Below are 17,694 nucleotides of genomic sequence, written 5' to 3' on the forward strand. Positions count from 1 at the left end.
TTCCTGCCCCGCCCCAGCCTACACCTCTCCTTCTTTAAATGGTATTCATTAAGCACTTACTGTGTGCCAGGCATTGTGCTAAGCACTGGGGTAGATAGAAGCTAATCACATTGGACACAGTATTTGGCTCCCAGTCTTCCCCACCATTTTACAAATGAGGTAACTGAGGCATGGGGAAGTGAAGTAACTTGCCCAAGGTCACACAGCAGACAAGGGGTAGCCCCCACTGCCGGCCTCCAGCCCCGAGCCCCTCTCTCAGGTCGCAGGCCCGGAACAGGAACCATGTCCGAGTCCCACAGCCCTTTTGGGGAAGCGGCAGAAGGGGGCTGGGAGTGGGAGTGAGGGACAGGGGCCGATCGGGATTGCGGTCAACCTCTTCCTTCCCCTCAGCTGGGAGACCCAATCCAGCCTCAGATCCGCCCACGGTCCCATGGGGCGGGAGGGGGAAGGGGGAGGAGGGTTCCTGAGACTAACACCTGACCCCCTCTTCCCCTGCCTTTGTGGTGTGGGGAGAAGTGCAGAAAAATCCGTACAAAGTGATTGTCCCTGAGAGGAGCAGCAGAGGAGGGGCTGGGCCCTGGGTAGTAGTAGTAATAATTATAATAATAATAACAATAATAAAAATGGTCTTGGTTAAGACTTATGATGTGTCAAGCACTAAGCACTGGGGTAGATACATGATAATCAGGTTAGATACAGTACCTGCCCCATATGGGGCTCACAGTCTTAATCCCCATTTGACAGCTGAGGTAACTGAGGCATAGAGAAGTGAAGTGACTTACCCAAGGTCACACAGCAGACAAGTGGCAGAACCGGGATGAGAACCCAGGGCCTCTGACTCCCGGGCCCGTAATCTTTCCACTAGGCCATGCTGCTTCTCTACAGTATTCACTGAGTGCCTAATGTGTGCAGAGCACTGTACTAAACACTAGTAGAGAGTACAGAGGTGGGAAATAATAATAATAATAATAATAATAATAATGGCATTTATTAAGCGCTTACTATGTGCAAAGCACTGTTCTAAGTGCTGGGAAGGTTACAGAGTGATCAGGTTGTCCCAAAGGGGGCTCACGGTCTTAACCCCCATTTTACAGATGAGGCAACTGAGGCACAGAGAATAATAATAATAATAATAATAATAATAATAATGTTGGTATTTGTTAAGCGCTTACTATGTGCAAAGCACTGTTCTAAGCGCTGGGGTAGGTACAAGGTAATCAGGTTCTCCCACGAGGGGCTCACGGTCTTCATCCCCATTTTACAGATGAGGGAACTGAGGCACAGAGAAGTGAAGTGACTTGCCCAAAGTCACACAGCTGACAATTGGCAGACCCAGGATTTGAACCCATGACTTCTGACTTCAAAGCCCGGGCTCTTTCCATTGAGCCACAAATTAGACACGGGACTTGTCCCTCAAGGGGCTCACAATCTAGGATTCTGAAGTGGGGAGAGGGGACTGGGAACAGGAGCAACGAAACTATAAAATGCTAAATGTAAAAGTCAAGAAGAAATACACAAAATAAAAAATAAAATCATTAGGGTACAAGCTTGAGCGGGCTGGGATTCTTATCTAATAACTATTATTAGTATTATGATTAGCACTTAGAAAAGTGCCAGCAAGTAGAACAGTTCCAGCGCTTAAAAGAGTGCTTGACACATAGTAAGCACTTAACAAACACTATTATTATTGTCCTTATTATTTTATTGGCCAAGTACTGTAGTAGATGCAAAATCATCATGTAAAGTGCAGTCCTTGTCCCCCACAGGGCTCACCGTCTAAACAGTACAGTGCTCTGCACATAGTAAGCGCTCAATAAATACAATTGATGATAGGAGGGAGAACATATACTGAATCCCCATTTTACAGAAGAGGAACCAGAGATGGAGAGAAGTGAAGTGATCTGCTCATGGTCATAGAGCAGACAAACAGAAAAGCACCGTGGCCTAGTGGGAAGAACCCTGGGAGCCAAAATATCTGGGTTCTAATCCCAGTTCGGCCACTTATCTGCTGTGTGACCTGAGGTAAGTCTCTTCACTTCCCTGTGCCTCCCATACCTCATCTGTAAAATGAAGTTTAATCAATCGTATTTATTGAGCGCTTACTGTGTGCAGAGCACTGTACTAAGCACTGTACTAAGTTTAAGACTGTGAGCCCTATGTGGGACAGGGATTGTGTCCAATATGATTATTTTGTATCTACCCTAGGGCTTACTTCAGTGCTCGGCACTTAGTAAGTGTTTAACAAATACCATTAAAAAAAAAAAAAGTGGCAGATCCAGGATTAGATCCCACGTCTTCTGAATCCCAGGCCCGGGCTCTTTCCTCGGATTAGCTTGAATCCACCCCTGGACCGGGCACAATGCCTGGCACATAGTAGGTGTCTAATCACTCCCCTTCATCCCCCTCTCCATCCCCCCCATCTTACCTTCTTCCCTTCCCCACAGCACCTGTATATATGTATATATGTTTGTACATATTTATTACTCTATTTATTTATTTATTTATTTTACTTGTACATATCTATTCTATTTATTTTGTTAGTATGTTTGGTTTTGTTCTCTGTCTCCCCCTTTTAGACTGTGAGCCCACTGTTGGGTAGGGACTGTCTCTATATGTTGCCAATTTGTACTTCCCAAGTGCTTAGTACAGTGCTCTGCACATAGTAAGTGCTCAATAAATACGATTGATGATGATGATGATGATCACTCAATATATCAATAATGCACGCCATACATAACTAACTTTACCAAGGCTGGGAGAAACTGTTTTCCAGCCCAGCTTCCCTTTCACCTCTAAGCACCAGATGTTTCAGGTTAATTCTGGTTTCTTTCCGCCAACCAGAAAGAACTTTTCTAGCTCAGTGGAAAGAGCCCGGGCTTTGGAGTCAGAGGTCGCGGGTTCAAATCCCACTCCGCCACTTGTCAGCTGTGTGACTTTGGGCAAGTCACTTAACTTCTCTGGGCCTCAGTTCTGTCATCTGTAAAACGGGGATGAAGACTGTGAGCCCCACGTGGGACAACCTGATTACCTTGTATCTACCCTAGCGCTTAGAACAGTGCTTTGCACATTGTAAGCGCTTAACAAATACCATTATTATTATTATTATTATTTTCAATGGTATAGTGAATGGACCCCGGGCCTGGGAATCAGAAGGTCATGGGTTCTAATCCCGGCTCTGCCACCTGTCTGCTGTGTGGCCTTGGGCAAGTCACTTCACTTGCTCTGTGTTTCAGTTACCTCAACTGTAAAATGGGGATTAAGACTGTGAGCCTCACGTGGGATAGGGACTGAGTCCAACCCAATCTGTTTGAATCCACTTCAGCGCTTAGTACTATGTACATGGCACAAAGTAAGTGCTTAACAAATACCAGAATTATTAATCATTACTTCAAATAAGGAGCAACCCCCCTCTAAGGACCTTGGACTGGGGGAGTGGGAGGAATTTTGCTTTGCAGCGAGAGAGATCTCTGCCCTTCTGCACCCTCAATCAATCACTTGATGGTATTTATCGAGCGCTTACTGTGTGCAGAAAACGGTACTAAGCACTGCCCATCAGCGCCTAGAATAATGCTTGACTCGAAGTAAGCACTTAGCGAATATAATAATAACAACAAGGGGCTTACCGTACTCGCCAAAACAAACTCAATCAATTAATCGGTGGTCTCTCCTCACTCCAGTCCATCCTTCACTCGGCTGCCCACGCCATTTTTCTCGAAAAAGCTGAGTTCAGGTTTCCCCACTCTTCAAGAGCCTCCAGAGGGTTGCCCATCCACCTGTGCATCAAACAGAAACACCTTATCGTAAGCTTTAAAGAGCTCACTCACCTTGCCCCCTGATACGTTACCTCACTGATTTGCTACTAGATCAATAAATACGATTGAATAAAATCCCAGCCCACACGTTTCTTTCCTCTAACGCCAACCTACTCACGGTACCTCGATCTCGCCTATCTCGCCGCGACCCCTCGCCCACGTCCTGCTTCTGTCCTGGAACGACCTCCCCCTTCATATCCGACAGACCACGGCTCTCCCCACTTTCACAGCCTTATTAAAATCCCATCTCCTCCAAGAGGCCTTCCTTGACTAAGCCCTCATTGCCTTACTCCCTCATCCCTCTCCCAGGCACTTGAATCTGTTCCCTTTAAGCACTTGATATTCACCCCACCCCACCCGCACAATACCTATATCTGTATCCCTAATTTATTTTGGCATCTGTGGCTCCTTGCGGGAGCTTGTATTGGACTCTCCCAAGAGCTTAGTACAGTGCTCTGTGCTCAATAAATACCACTGATTGTTTGATTGATTGAACACTCCTGTGTGCAAAGTATTGCACATCTTCCTTGCAGTACTTATGTCCATCACCTTATTCATTCAATCATATTGAATCCTTATACTCAATCAGTTCCCCCTCTCTGTAACATATTTGAATGTCTGTCTCCTCCTCTAGGCAAAGGGTCTACCAACTCTAGGAGAAGCAGCATGGTGTAGTGGCTAGAGCCCAGGCCTGGGTTCTAATCCCGGCTCCGCCATTTGTCGGCTGGGTGATCTTGGGCAAGTCACAGAGAAGCAGCGTGGCTCAGTGGAAAAGAGCCCGGGCTTTGGAGTCAGAAGTCATGGGTTCAAATCCCGGCTCCACCAATTGTCAGCTGTGTGACTTGGGCAAGTCGCTTAACTTCTCTGTGCCTCAGTTACCTCATCTGGAAAATGGGGATTAAGACTGTGAGCCCCCCGTGGGACAACCTGATCACCTTGTAGCCTTCCCAGCGCTTAGAACAGTGCTTTGCGCATAGTAAGCGCTTAATAAATGCCATTATTATTATTATTATTATTAATCAGTTACCCCATCTGTAAAATGAGGTTCTAGACTGTGAGCTCACATGGGACAGGGACTGCGTCCAACCCAATTTGCTTGTATCCACCCCAGAGATTAGTACAGTGCTTGGCACATAGTAAGTGCTTAATAAACACCATGACTGTTATTATTCACTCTCCCAATCACTTAATTCAGTGTTCAGCACACAGTGAGCACTCAGTAAGTACCAGTAATTGTTGAAATGATTGGGAGAGTCCGAAAACACAAAGCACAGCCCCACCCCTTCTAGACCCTCAGGCCTCCCTCCACCCGCTCCTCAGCTCTTGTCCTTCCCTATGCTAAGTAAACCCCCTCCACGCCATCTCCAGAAAGCCTTCCGGGATTAATCCTCCTTTATCCACCTGGAACTCTCTCACCCCCCACCCCCATTCACTGATTATTTAACATTTCTGATTTTTTAAGCAATTTCCAAGTATCTTTTCTTAGTATCTTTCCAACTGTCTTAGTAGATTTTCTTGTTCCATTTTTTGGGACTGTTCAGTAAGATGCACAGGTTTCCAAAAACCATTTCTACAACCTGAGTTGAGAGCATATCTTTCCTCTATCTGGGCTTAATCCAACAGGAAATCTAATTTTCTTTACCCTTTGATCTAGATTTTCATACCACTGAAAACGGTTTCCTTCTGTCATTGAGAAATAATAGCCTTCACAGGGAATCTCTCAGTGCCAGGGTAATTTCACTTTTCTGTGGACTTTCATTCAACAAATGTTGGGTTTCTCTGGGAAAAATCTCTCATCTTACTTTTAACGTCTCTACCACAACCACATACTAGAAACTTCCTACCGGTCTTCTATGTCAAAATGACGCATCATTATCAAAGATCCATAATAGCACAGAGATGTGAATTCAAGGAACGAAAGTTCCCTCTGAATACTTTACCTTCGTTTAGAAGAGGAGATGAAAAATAATTTCATGAATGATTCTGATTTATTTTTAAAACATATAGTTGGAGTGTAATTGGTCCAGTCCCCTTCAACTAGTCAATGCTGCCATGTTGGAGGAGGTAGCAAGAAGTGGGCAAGCAGTAGTCACGATAAGTTTCCTATCCCCTGGGAAGCTCTTGTAGTAAACAGTCTATGAGAGTATTCAAAGGCCTTGATTGTGACTCTGGAACTGCTGCTATAGGAGGAGACTTGAGACAGTTCAAGGCCCTGCTGAGAGCTCACCTCCTCCAGGAGGCCTTCCCAGACTGAGCCCCTTCCCTCCTCTCCCCCTCGTCCCCCTCTCCATCCCCCCATCTTACCTCCTTCCCTTCCCCACAGCACCTGTATATATGTATATATGGTTGTACATATTTATTACTCTATTTATTTATTTATTTATTTATTTTACTTGTACATTTCTATCCTATTTATTTTATTTTGTTGGTATGTTTGGTTCTGTTCTCTGTCTCCCCCTTTTAGACTGTGAGCCCACTGTTGGGTAGGGACTGTCTCTATGTGTTGCCAATTTGTACTTCCCAAGCGCTTAGTACAGTGCTCTGCACATAGTAAGCGCTCAATAAATACGATTGATTGATTGATTGATTATTCTCACTGGTGGTTGAGGGTCATCATCCTCCCCCAGCTCCTTTTCTCACTTGAGATCTGCCCCACCCTCAACCCCACAGCACTTATGTACATACTTATAAATGATAGATTTAAAGTTATTTATAAATTATCAGTCAATCAATCAATCAATCGCATTTATTGAGCGCTTACTTTGTGCAGAGCACTGTACTAAGCGCTTGGGAAGTACAAGTTGGCAACATATAGAGACAGTCCCTACCCAACAGTGGGCTCACAGTCTAAAAGGGGGAGAATTATTTATATTAATGTCTGACTTCTCCTCTAGACTGGGAACAGGAAACATGTCTACCGACTTGGTTGATGACGATGGTATTTGTTAAGCACTAACTATGTGTCAAGCACTGTTCTGAGCACTGGGGTAGATACAAGCTAATCAATCAGTACAAGTACAAGTTGGCAACATATAGAGACTGTCCCTAATCAGGCTGGACACAGTCCCTGTCCCACATGGGGCTCACAGTCTTAATCCCCATTTAACAGATGAGGGACTGAGGTACAGAGAAGTTAAGTGACCTGCCCAGGGTCACACAGCAGACAAGTGGCGGAGCCAGGATTAGAACACAGGTCCTTCTGATTCCCAGGTTTTGCTGCATCCACTAGGCCAAACTGCTTCTCACTGCATTGTCTTTCCCGAGCACTCAATAAATGTTGATGATGATGATGATGATGATTTTCACCCTCCTGAATTGTTCCATCAAGCATAACTCAGTCCCACACCCAAGGTTTTCTGCTCCTACACCCCTAGGGAGCAGAGGCGCCCCATCCAGAAAAGGGATAACAATCCATGCAGAATCTGTCAAGCGCTTACTCGGTACTAATCACTGTACTAAGCACTGGGGTAGATCCCAGATAATTAGGTCGGACCTAGTTCTTTTCCCACATGAGGCTCACAGTCTAACCTGATTGCCTTGTATCTACCCGAGCACTTAGAACTGTACTTGGTAGGTGCTTAATAAATACCATAATTATTATTAAGTTGGAGGGAGAATGGGGACTCAGACAATGCTCAGTATGCTTCCCTCCCTAAAAGCTATCTTCAACCATTTGCTCTCCAATGGCTTCTTCTCCACTGCTTTCAAACGTGTCCATGTCTCCCCTAACCTAAAAAAACCCTTCCTTGACCCCATGGCTCCCATCAGATATCGCCCCATCTTCCTCCTACCATTCCTCTCCAGACTCCTTGAGCAAACTGTCTAAACCCGCTACCTCAAATTCTTCTCCTCCAATTCTCTCGACCCCCTCCAATCTGGCTCCCGTCCCCTTCACTCCACGGAAATCATCTTCTCAAAGGTCACTAACGATCTCCTTCTTGCCAAATCCATGGGCCTCTACGCCATCCTAATCCTCCTCGACCTCTCAGCGGCCTTCAACACTGTGAATCACTCCTTCTCCTGGAAACTTGATCCAACCTTGACTTCACTGACTCTGTCCTTCATTCATTCAATCAATCGTATTTATTGAGCGCTTACTGTGTGCAGAGCACTGTACTAAGCACTCGGGAGTACAAGTTGGCAACGTATAGAGACGGTCCCTACCCAACAACGGGCTTACAGTCTAGAAGGGGGAGACAGACAACAAAACAAAACACGTAGACAGGTGTCAAAATTGTCAGAACAAACAGAATTAAAGCTATATGCACATCATTTACAAAATTAATAGAATAGTAAATATGTACAAGTAAAATAAATAGAGTAATAAATCTGTACAAATATACACAAGTGCTGTGGGGAGGGGAAGGAGGTGGGGTGGGGGGGATGGGGAGGAGGAGAGGAAAAAGGGGGCTCAGTCTGTCCTCTCCTGGTTCTCCTTTTATCTCTCTGGCCGTTCATTCTCAGCCTCCTTCGGGGTCTCCTCCTCTGCCTCCCACCCCCTAACAGTGGGGGTCCCTCAAGGTTCAGTTCTGAATCCCCTTCAATTCTCCATCTACACCCACTCCCTTGGAGAACTCAGTCGCTCCCTGGCTTCAACTACGACCTCTATGCAGCCTACATCTCCAGCCCTGATCTCTCTCCCTCTCTTGAGTCTCGCATTTCCTCCTGCCTTAAAGACATCTCTGCTTCGATGTCCTCCCGTCACTTGAAAGTTAACATGTCCAAAAGAGAGTTCCTTATCTTTCCACCCAAACCCTTTCCTCTCCCTGACTTTCCCATCACTGTAGACGGCACCACCATCCTTCCTGTCTCACAAGCCCATAACCTGCCCAACTTCCTCTCCCCAGAGTCTCCAGTATCCTTGACTCCTCTCTGTCATTCAACCCACATATTCAATCCGTCGCCAAATCCTGTCGGTCCCAGCTTCACATCACCAAAATCCGCTCTTTCTCCATCCAAACTGCTACCACATTAATACAATCACTCACCCCATCCCGCCTGGATTACTGCATCAGCCTCCTTGCTGACTTGTCTCTTGTCTCTCCCCATTCCAGTCCATACTTCACTCTGCTGCCTGGTTCATTTTTCTACAAAAACGTTCAGGACGTGTCACGCCCCTCCTCGGAAAACTCCAGTGGTTGCTTATCAACCTCAGTATCAAACAACTCCTCACCACTGGCTTTCCAGCAATCCATCACCTTGCCTCTTCCTACCTCAATTCGCTGTTCTTCTACAACCCAGCCCGCACACTTCGCTCCTCTAGAGCTGACCTTCTCACTGTGCCTCCGTCTCATCTGCTTCGCCGTGCCGCTGACTCCTAGCCCACATCCTGCCTCTGGCCTGGAATGCCTTCCCTCCGTAAATCTGACCATGACTCTCCCCCCTTCAAAGCCTTACTGAAGGCCCATCTCCTCCAAGAGGCCAGACTAAGCCCCACTTTTCCTCATCTCCCACTCCCTTCTGCATCGCCCTGACTTGGTCCCTTTGTTCTGACCCCCTTCCGGCCCCACAGCTTCTATGTGCATATCTGTAATTTTATTTGAGATCTGTCTCCCCGCCCCAGGCTGTAAGCTTTTTGTGGGCAGGTAATGTCACTGTTTATAGTTGCACTGCACTTTCCCAAGTGCTTAGTACAGTGCTCTGCGCATGGTAAGTGCTCAAGAAATACCGTTGAATGAATACCCATAAAAAACTCCATTTAATGGATGAAACAGGAATTGAATCTCCATTTGTCCAGATGAGGAAACTGAAGCCCAGAGAAGACAAGCAACCCTGCCCAAGGTCAGACAGCAGCCCCAGATGGGAACCCAGGGCTCACTCTGGGGGCACTGGGGAGGACTGAGAGGGAAGACCTCCCCCCATCACCAGGCTCTTCTCTAGGATACGGGGGCAACAGGACTTCTGAACTGTGTGGTCTGGAAAGAAGGGGACCCCGGGGGAGAGTGGGGAAGAGGCTCAGGATGGACATCTTCCTCTTCCCCCCTCCCAGCCCCTAACCCTGCCCAACTTCCTCTCCCCAGAGGCTCCAGGGAGGGGCCAACGGGTAACACAAATAGGGTTAGGCTGGGTAGGTCGGTCAGTGCTGACCTGTGTCCCTTTCCTGACCTAGACAACAGACCACCCGTCCAGACCTCTTGAGGTAAGACCCCCCCCGCCCCCCGCATCTCACCTCCACTCCTGGCTTCCGCCATCTCCTAGAAATCCTTGGGATGCAACTGATCCAGATGGGGAAACGAGTGGCTGGGGGACAGGGGATGAAGGAATCCTGGCTTGGAGAGGGAGGGCTGAGGGGCCAGAAGTCCAACTGGGATTTGAGGACCAGAGCGGGAGAAAGGAGTTTGGGTAGAGGAGGCCCCAGAAGGACATCTGAGACCAGAGTGACTTGAGTCAACTAGGTGGGGAGAGAGGAAGAGACAAGACCGCGGGGGCCAGCTCTCTGGGGCTTGGGTGAAGGGGTAACGGGAGGAGACCTGAGGTCTGGGGAGGTCAAGAAGACTGGAACCTCCCCAGCTTATCTCCATCTCCCCACGGAGGGGACAATCCGGGGACTCCTTCCACTGGACGCTGAGGGTGTTGGTCGTTTGAGGGCAGGAAGTTCAGCACAGGGGAGGGGAGGGAAGGGAAGAGGAATTGAGAGTTCTTAGGCAATCGGCAGGTCCTCGCCGGGGCCTCAGAGGCATCTGACATTGGGGAGCAGCTTCTGTGCCCTCTGGGTAACAACCCACACATAATAATAACAATAATGATGGTATTTGTTAAGCGTTTACTCTGTGCAAAGCACTGTTCTAAGCGCTGGGGGTAGACAAGGTGGTCAGGTTGTCCCACAAGGGGCTCACAATTTTCATCCCCATTTTGCAGATGAGGTAACTGAGGCACAGGGAAGTTAAGTGACTTGCCCAAAGTCACACCAAGCTAGCTCTCTTCCTCCCTTTAAAGCCCTACTGAGAGCTCACCTCCTCCAGAGGCCTTCCCAGACTGAGCCCCCTTTTTCCTCTCCTCCTCCTCATCCCCCCAACCCTACCTCCTTCCCCTTCCCACAGCACCTGTATATATATTTGTGCAGATTTATTACTCTATTCATTTTACTTGTACATATTTACTATTTATTTTGTTAATGATGTGCATACAGCTTTAATTCTATTTGTTCTAACGATTTTGACACCTGTCTCCATGTTTTGTTTTGTTGTCTGTCTCCCCCTTCTAGACTGTGAGCCCGTTGTAGGGTACGGACAGTTCTCTATATGTTGCCGACTTGTACGTCCCAAGCGCTTAGTACAGTGCTCTGCACACAGTAAGCACTCAATAAATACGACTGAATGAATGAATGAATGAACCCGGGAGTACAGCTCCTGGCAGCATTTCCCACCCCACACAAATCCTTCCCTCTTTCTCCACCTCACGTTCACCCCTCTCCCTCTGCTCTCTCTACAGGCCCCGATCCCACCACCATGTCCTGTAGCGTTTGCAACTGTAGTAAGTTCACATCTGAGCCGTGGAAGGTTTTCGGGGAGGGAGTAAAGAGGTTAGTAGGGGCAGAAGAGGGAGGGGGAATGGGCAGGGATTCAACAGAACCAGGAGCAGATTATTTTTTGTTTGTTTTCGTACTATTTCAGTCAATCAGTCAGTCAATCAATTGTATGTATTGAGTGCTTATTTTGCGCAGCGCGCTGTACTAAGCACTTAGGAGAATTCAACGATAAAAAGAAGCATTCCCTCCTCACAAAGAGCTTACAGTCAAGAGGGGGAGACAGAAACGGGAGCAGATTCCTTTTTGTTTGCATTCATGATACTTGTTAAGCACTGACTACGTGCCAAGCGCTGTTCTAATCATTGGGGTAGATACAAGATAATCACGTTGGACATAGTCTCTGTCCCAAGGAAGGCTCACAATTTTAATCCTCATTTGACAGATGACTGAGGCCCAGAGAAGTGAAGTGAGTTGCCCAAGTACATACAGAAGTGAGGTGGCGGAGCCAGGATTAGAACCCAGGTCCTCTGACTCCCAGACTTGGGCTTTTTCCAGTAGGCTGAACTGCTTCCAGGGGGAGACTGCTTTACTATGTCTTTACCATCCCATCCTGAGGACACCATTACCATCTCACCGTCCCTGGGACAGACGACTCTTTCCATAAACTCATTCATCTGCCGGGGTTGGGGAGGGAATTACAGGGCTGAGGGACTGGGAGGGTTAGCTAGCAGAAAGAACCCGGGCCTCGGTTCTAACCCTGACTCCCTACTTCTCTGCTGTGTGACCTCAGGCAAGTCACTTCACTTCTCTAGGCCTCAGTTACCACTCCTGTAAAAGTGCAAGGGCAACCCAGAAGGGAGTGGGAAAAGCGGAGATGAGAGCTTAGTCGGTGGAGGTCTCCTGGAGAAGATGCGCTTTTGGGAAGTCTTAGAAGTGGAGAGAGTGATCGTCCATCAGATATGGAGAGGGGGGTATCCCAAGCCAGAAGCAGGACATGGGCGAGGAGCCGGCGGAGAGATAGATGAGATGGAGATAAAGTGAGTTGGGTGGCATTAGAGGAGCAAAGCGTGCGGATTAGGTTTCATTCATTCATTCAATCGCATTTATTGAGCGCTTACTGTGTGCAGAGCACTGTACTAAGCACTTGTAGAGGAAATCAAGGAGGTAAGATAGGAGGGGGTGAGCTGCTTGAGGGCTTTAAAGCAGATGGTGAGGAGTTTCAGTTTGATGCAGAGGTGGATTGGCAACCACTGGAGGTTCTTGAAGAGTGTGGAAATGTGGATTGAATGGTTTTGTGGAAAAACGATCCATACAGCAAAGTGAAGTATGGACTGGCATGGGGAGAGACAGGAGGTAGGGAGATGGGCAAGGAGGCTGATACAACAATCAGACCTTCTTCTTGCCCTGAGGAACCCCCACAGTTAAGAGGTAGGAGGCAGAGGAGCCCGTGAAAGAGGCTGAGAAGGAGCAGCCAGAGAGACAGCAGAACCAGGAGAAGATAGTGTCAGTGATGCCCAGGATGGATAATATTTCCAGAAGGGAGTGGTTGTTAGTGTGGAAGGCAGCTGAGAGGATTAGGAGGAAGTAGAGGCCATCGGATTTGGCAAGGATGAGATCACTGGTGACTTCGGAGAGGACAGCGTATGTGGAGTGAAGGGGAAGGAAGCCAGACTGGAGGGGGATGAGGACAGAATTGGAGGAGAGGAAGTGGAGACAGCAGGCACTCGAGAGGTATGGAGAGACGTGGAGATAACTGGAGGGAGCCGGGGGGTCAAAGGAGGGTTTTTTTGAGGATAGGGGATACATTATACATGATAGGGTTTCCAGAATTTTGAAAGCCTTCATACCTTAGGAAGGTGTGTCTTTGCTGTGTACCCAGCTAGTCTAGACTGTAAGCTCCTTGTGGGCACAGAATGTGTCCCATTGAGCGCTCTCTGTTTTTAAGGGCTTGGGGGAGTGCAATTCAAAAGAGTTGGCAAACACGTTCCCTGACCACAAGGAGCTTACACTCTAAAAGGTCTACCAACTCAGTTGCATTGTACTTTCCCAAGCGCTTAGTACAGTGCTCTGCACCCAGTCAGCGCTCAATATATACCATCAATTGATTGATTGATTGCTTGACGGATATAATCAAGTGTGGCCTTGTGGAAAGAGCCCAGGCCCGGGAGTCGGAGGACCTGGGTTCTCATTCTGGCGCTGCCACTAGTCTGCTGTGTGACCTCTGGCAAGTCACTTCACTTTTTGGTCAATCAATCCATGGTATTTCATTCAATTGTATTTACTGAGCGCTTACTATGTGCAGAGCACTGTACTAAGCGCCTGGAAAGTACAATTCGGCAACAAATAGAGACAATCCCTACCCAAAAATGGGCTCACAGTCTAGAAGCGGGGAGACAGACAACCAGACAAAACAAGTAGACAGGCATCAATAGCATCAATATAAACAGAATTATAGATACATTCACATCATTAATACAATAAATAGAATAATAAATATGGGGAGGGGGTAGAGCAGAGGGAGGGACTCGGGGGAATAGGGAGGGGAGGAGGAGCAGCGGAAAAGGAGGGCTCAGTCTGGGAAGGCCTTCTGGAGGAGGTGAGCTTTCAGTAGGGCTTTGAAGGGGGAAGTGTGCTGGTTTGGCGGATGGGAGGAGGGAGGGCATTCCAGGCCAGAGGTAGGACTTGGGCCAGGGGTCGACGGCGGGACAGGCGAGAATGAGGCCCAGTGAGGAGATTAGCGGCGGAGGAGCGGAGGGTGCGGGCTGGGCTGGAGAAGGAGAGAAGGGAGGTGAGGTAGAAGGGGGTAAGGTGATGGAGAGCTTTGTAGCTAATAGTGAGGAGTTTGGGCAGAGCACTGTACTAAGGGCTTGAGAGAGTACAACAGAATTGGCAGACACATTCCCTGCCCATGATGAGCCCACTGTTCATTCATTCATTTAATTAACTGCATTTATTGAGCGCTTACTGTGTGCAAAGCACTGTACTAAGCACTTGGGAGAGTACAATATAACAATAAACAGACCCATTCCTTGCCTACAACGCGTTTACAGTGTAGTGTACTAAGAAGTACTGTTTAGAGGACTGAGAAGTGCCTCAGTTTCCTCATCTGTACAATGGGGATTCAATCCCTGTTCTCCCTCCCTGTTAGACTGTGAGCCCCATGTGGGACCGGGACTGTGTCTGACCTGGTGATCTTGTATCTACCCCAGTGCTAACAAACGGTTGACACATAGTAAGCACTTAACAAATACCATTATTATTATTATCATTAGTTTAGGGGGACATAGATCTCTGGTCTGATGGGGGGAGGGAGTGGGTTCAGTATTGGGGTCTCTAACGCTCTCCATTCTTCTGCTTCCCACCCACAACAGAGACTATACACTGTGAAGCGGTCTGCTGTTTCTTAATCGGATTGGCTGGAGTGACCATTGGCCTGGTGGTGGCTGTGATCATTTTGGCCATCTGTCTCTGCCGGCTCCAGAAGCAAGGTGAGACACCCCCTTCCTCTCCCCCAAACTCTCCGCCCTCCCTCACGCAACCTGAGCCCTCCCCAAACCCCCTGCCACTTCCCCATCTCCAGCCCAGACCCTTCCTCCTCGGAGAACCTCGGGGCCCTGGGCTACGGGCAGCAGTGTGGTCTGGTGGAAAGAGCTAGAATTGGGAGTCAGAAGGATATGGGTTCTAATCCCCGCTCCGCCACTTGTCTGCTTTGTGACCTCGGACAAGTTACTTCACTTTATTTTATTTATTTATTTTACTTGTACATATCTATTCCATTTATTTTATTTTGTTAATATGTTTGGTTTTGTTCTCTGTCTCCCCCTTCTAGACTGTGAGCCCACTGTTGGGTAGGGACTGTCTCTATATGCTGCCAACTTGTACTTCCCAAGCGCTTAGTACAGTGCTCTGCACATTGTAAGCGCTCCATAAATACGATTGATTGATTCACTTCTCTGAGCCTCGATTCCCTCATCTGCAAAATGGGGATTAACCTGGTGAGCCCTTTGTGGGACAGGGACTGTGTCCAACTCGATTTGCTTGTGTCTAGCCCAGAGCTTAATACAGGTCATTCATTCACTCAATTCAATCGTATTTATTAAGCGCTTACCGTGCCCAGAGCACTGAACTAAGTGCTTGGGAGCACTTGACAAATACCATAAAAAAAATAAAAAACATTAAATCCCTCCTCTCCCAACCCTCAGAAGTCTGGAGGGGAGCAGGGAGAGGCGGCTTGAGGCGGCTTGAAGATTATAAGAGTTAATGAACTGTGTTTCATCTCTTACAGTGCAAAGACTGCAGAGGAGCAAGGTACCTGTGAAGGCTGGGCTGGAAGGGGTGGGGAGGAAAAGGGGGTTGGGGGGTTTCGGGGGAGGGGGGAGAGACAGAGTCAGCAAGGCAGAGAGAAAGATCAGAGACAGTGACACAGAGAGACCGAGAGACAAAGACGAAGAAGAGGCAGAGTGCACATCGTAACGTTGTAGTAGTAGTAATGTAATCGTATTTACTAAGTGCTTACTGTGTGCAGAGCACTGCATGAAGCACTGAGAAAGAGTGCTCTCCACTAAGCACTGGGAAAGAGCACTTACTGTGTGCGGAGCACTGTACTAAGCACTGGGAAAGAATCCACGGGTGAAAATTTAGACACGGTACCTGTCTAAATTCAGACATCAGGAGAGATGAAACCGTAAAACGCTGAAACCGTCTAAAGGGCAAGGAGAGTGAAAACAGAAACCCAAACCCAGACCCAAACCCTTAGGGTGCTGTGGCTAGAGGAGCAGAACTTCAGGCTCCTTGAGACGTAGAGTCCAAGGCAACCAGTAGCCACAGTGACCACTACAGCAGCCCCCAGTCTTCTCAGGGTTTTGGGGAGGCCTCGTGCAGCGGCTGCTTTGCTCTTTCCCTCCGGGGCGGTGGTGGGAGACAGGATGGGATGGAGAGTTAAGCGCTTAGTACGGTGCTCTGCACACAGTAAGTGCTTAATAAATATGATTGAATGATGGCACTGTGGAGAACCCATACCAGTTTCTGCACGGTGGGGACACGGCGAGAGCGGCCTTGACCCCCGACCTGGCAGGTGCAGAGTAAGCTGGGAACAGGGACGGGAGGGAAGGCGGCCTTCCCGGAGGTCGCCCCGCTTGGGCCGTGTCGGGGAGATGTGTCCCCCCAGAGAAATCGAGAGACTGATAAGAGAGACGGAAGGAGAGTGGAGAGAGAAAGGCTGAGTGTGAAGTGGGGGTGGTGGGGTGGGGATGGTGGGCCGCTTTGTGTCTGACTCTCCCCCTCTTCCCCTCACAGGCCCAGGACAACTCGTTGGAGCTGAGGGAGGAACAAGAACTGCACTATGCCTCTCTCCGCAGGCTCCCCATCGGGGATACCGGGGAGGGGGCCAGGGAAGAGGGGCCTAAAGAGGAGGCCAAGAACCCCACTGAGGACGTGTCCTCCGACTACGCCTCCGTGGTCAAGCGGCCAGACCCGTCCTAACCATCTGCCCTCCCTCCAGTCCCTCCCTCCACCCTCAATCCCCGCCAGGACCTGAGGGGAATCTCTAAAGATCCCCTTGTCCCTTCTCCGGCTAAGAAGCTCTCCCATTTCTCTCTGTCCCACCCCCACAATGCTTCCCAACAAGAGTACTTCATCCTCAACTGTGTCTGAGGCCTGTCTGTCTTTAGAGGCTGTGGGGAAAAATGGCTACTGGAGCTGGGCTGGGAGAGAGCTGGGGCCTGAGGCTCGGCTCACTTTGGAAAGGCCATTGGGAGAGTAATAATAATGATGATAACAATAATAACTGTGGTATTTGTTAAGTGCTTACTATGCGCCAGGCATTGTACTAAGCGCTGGGGGGATACAAGCAAATCAGGTTGGGCACACGGTCTTAATCCCCATTTTAAAGATGAGGGAACTCTGGCACAGAGAAGTGAAGTGACTTACTCAAGGTCACACAGCAGATAAGTGGCAGAGCTCTGGGATTAGAACCCAAGTCCTTCTGACTCCTGAGTCTGGGCTCTATCCACTAGGTCTTGCTGCTTCTCTACAGTAAAGTGGGGTGGGTAGGCATGTTCCCTGCCCACAAGGAGTTTACAGTCTAGAGGGGAAGCAGAGTGGAGAAGTCCGGAGAAGCAGCGTAGCCTAATGGAAAGAGTCCACGCCTGGGGGTCAGAGGACCTGGGTTCTCATCCCAGCTCTACCACTTGTCAGCTGTGTGACCTTGATCAAGTCACTTTACTCTCAGGGTCTCAGTTTCCTCATGAGTAAAACGGGGATTCAATCCCTGCTCTCCCTTCTACTTAGACAGGGAGCTCCATGTGGGACAGGGACTGTATCCACCCTGGCTGTATCAACTCCAGAGCTCAGTACAGTACTTGGCACGTATTAAGTGTTTAATAAATATGATTATATTGTTAAGCACTTACTATG

The 17,694-nt window shown here is 48.4% G+C and overlaps 1 protein-coding gene across 1 annotated transcript; it reads left to right on the forward strand.

Annotated features, from left to right (window-relative positions):
- Window positions 1-9,863: 9,863 nt before the first annotated feature.
- LST1 (leukocyte specific transcript 1) lies at window positions 9,864-17,030 on the forward strand. The gene is made up of 5 exons (XM_038768975.1): window positions 9,864-9,951; window positions 11,244-11,285; window positions 14,652-14,768; window positions 15,566-15,588; window positions 16,576-17,030. Exons 2-5 carry the CDS (start codon window positions 11,261-11,263, stop codon window positions 16,759-16,761), a joined length of 351 nt encoding a protein of 116 aa, XP_038624903.1. The 5' UTR covers window positions 9,864-9,951; window positions 11,244-11,260; the 3' UTR covers window positions 16,762-17,030.
- Window positions 17,031-17,694: the final 664 nt, after the last annotated feature.

This window comes from Tachyglossus aculeatus, chromosome Y4 (assembly GCF_015852505.1).
Source record: "Tachyglossus aculeatus isolate mTacAcu1 chromosome Y4, mTacAcu1.pri, whole genome shotgun sequence".
NCBI classification, from domain to species: domain Eukaryota; kingdom Metazoa; phylum Chordata; class Mammalia; order Monotremata; family Tachyglossidae; genus Tachyglossus; species Tachyglossus aculeatus.

Excerpts from the sequence above, each read along its gene's own strand:
- LST1 (XM_038768975.1), top strand. The coding sequence starts at position 11,261 with ATGTCCTGTAGCGTTTGCAACTGTA. Across the intron at positions 11,286-14,651 it reads CTGTAGCGTTTGCAACTGTA|AGACTATACACTGTGAAGCG; the intron begins GTAAGTTCACAT and ends CACCCACAACAG. Across the intron at positions 14,769-15,565 it reads CTGCCGGCTCCAGAAGCAAG|TGCAAAGACTGCAGAGGAGC; the intron begins GTGAGACACCCC and ends CATCTCTTACAG.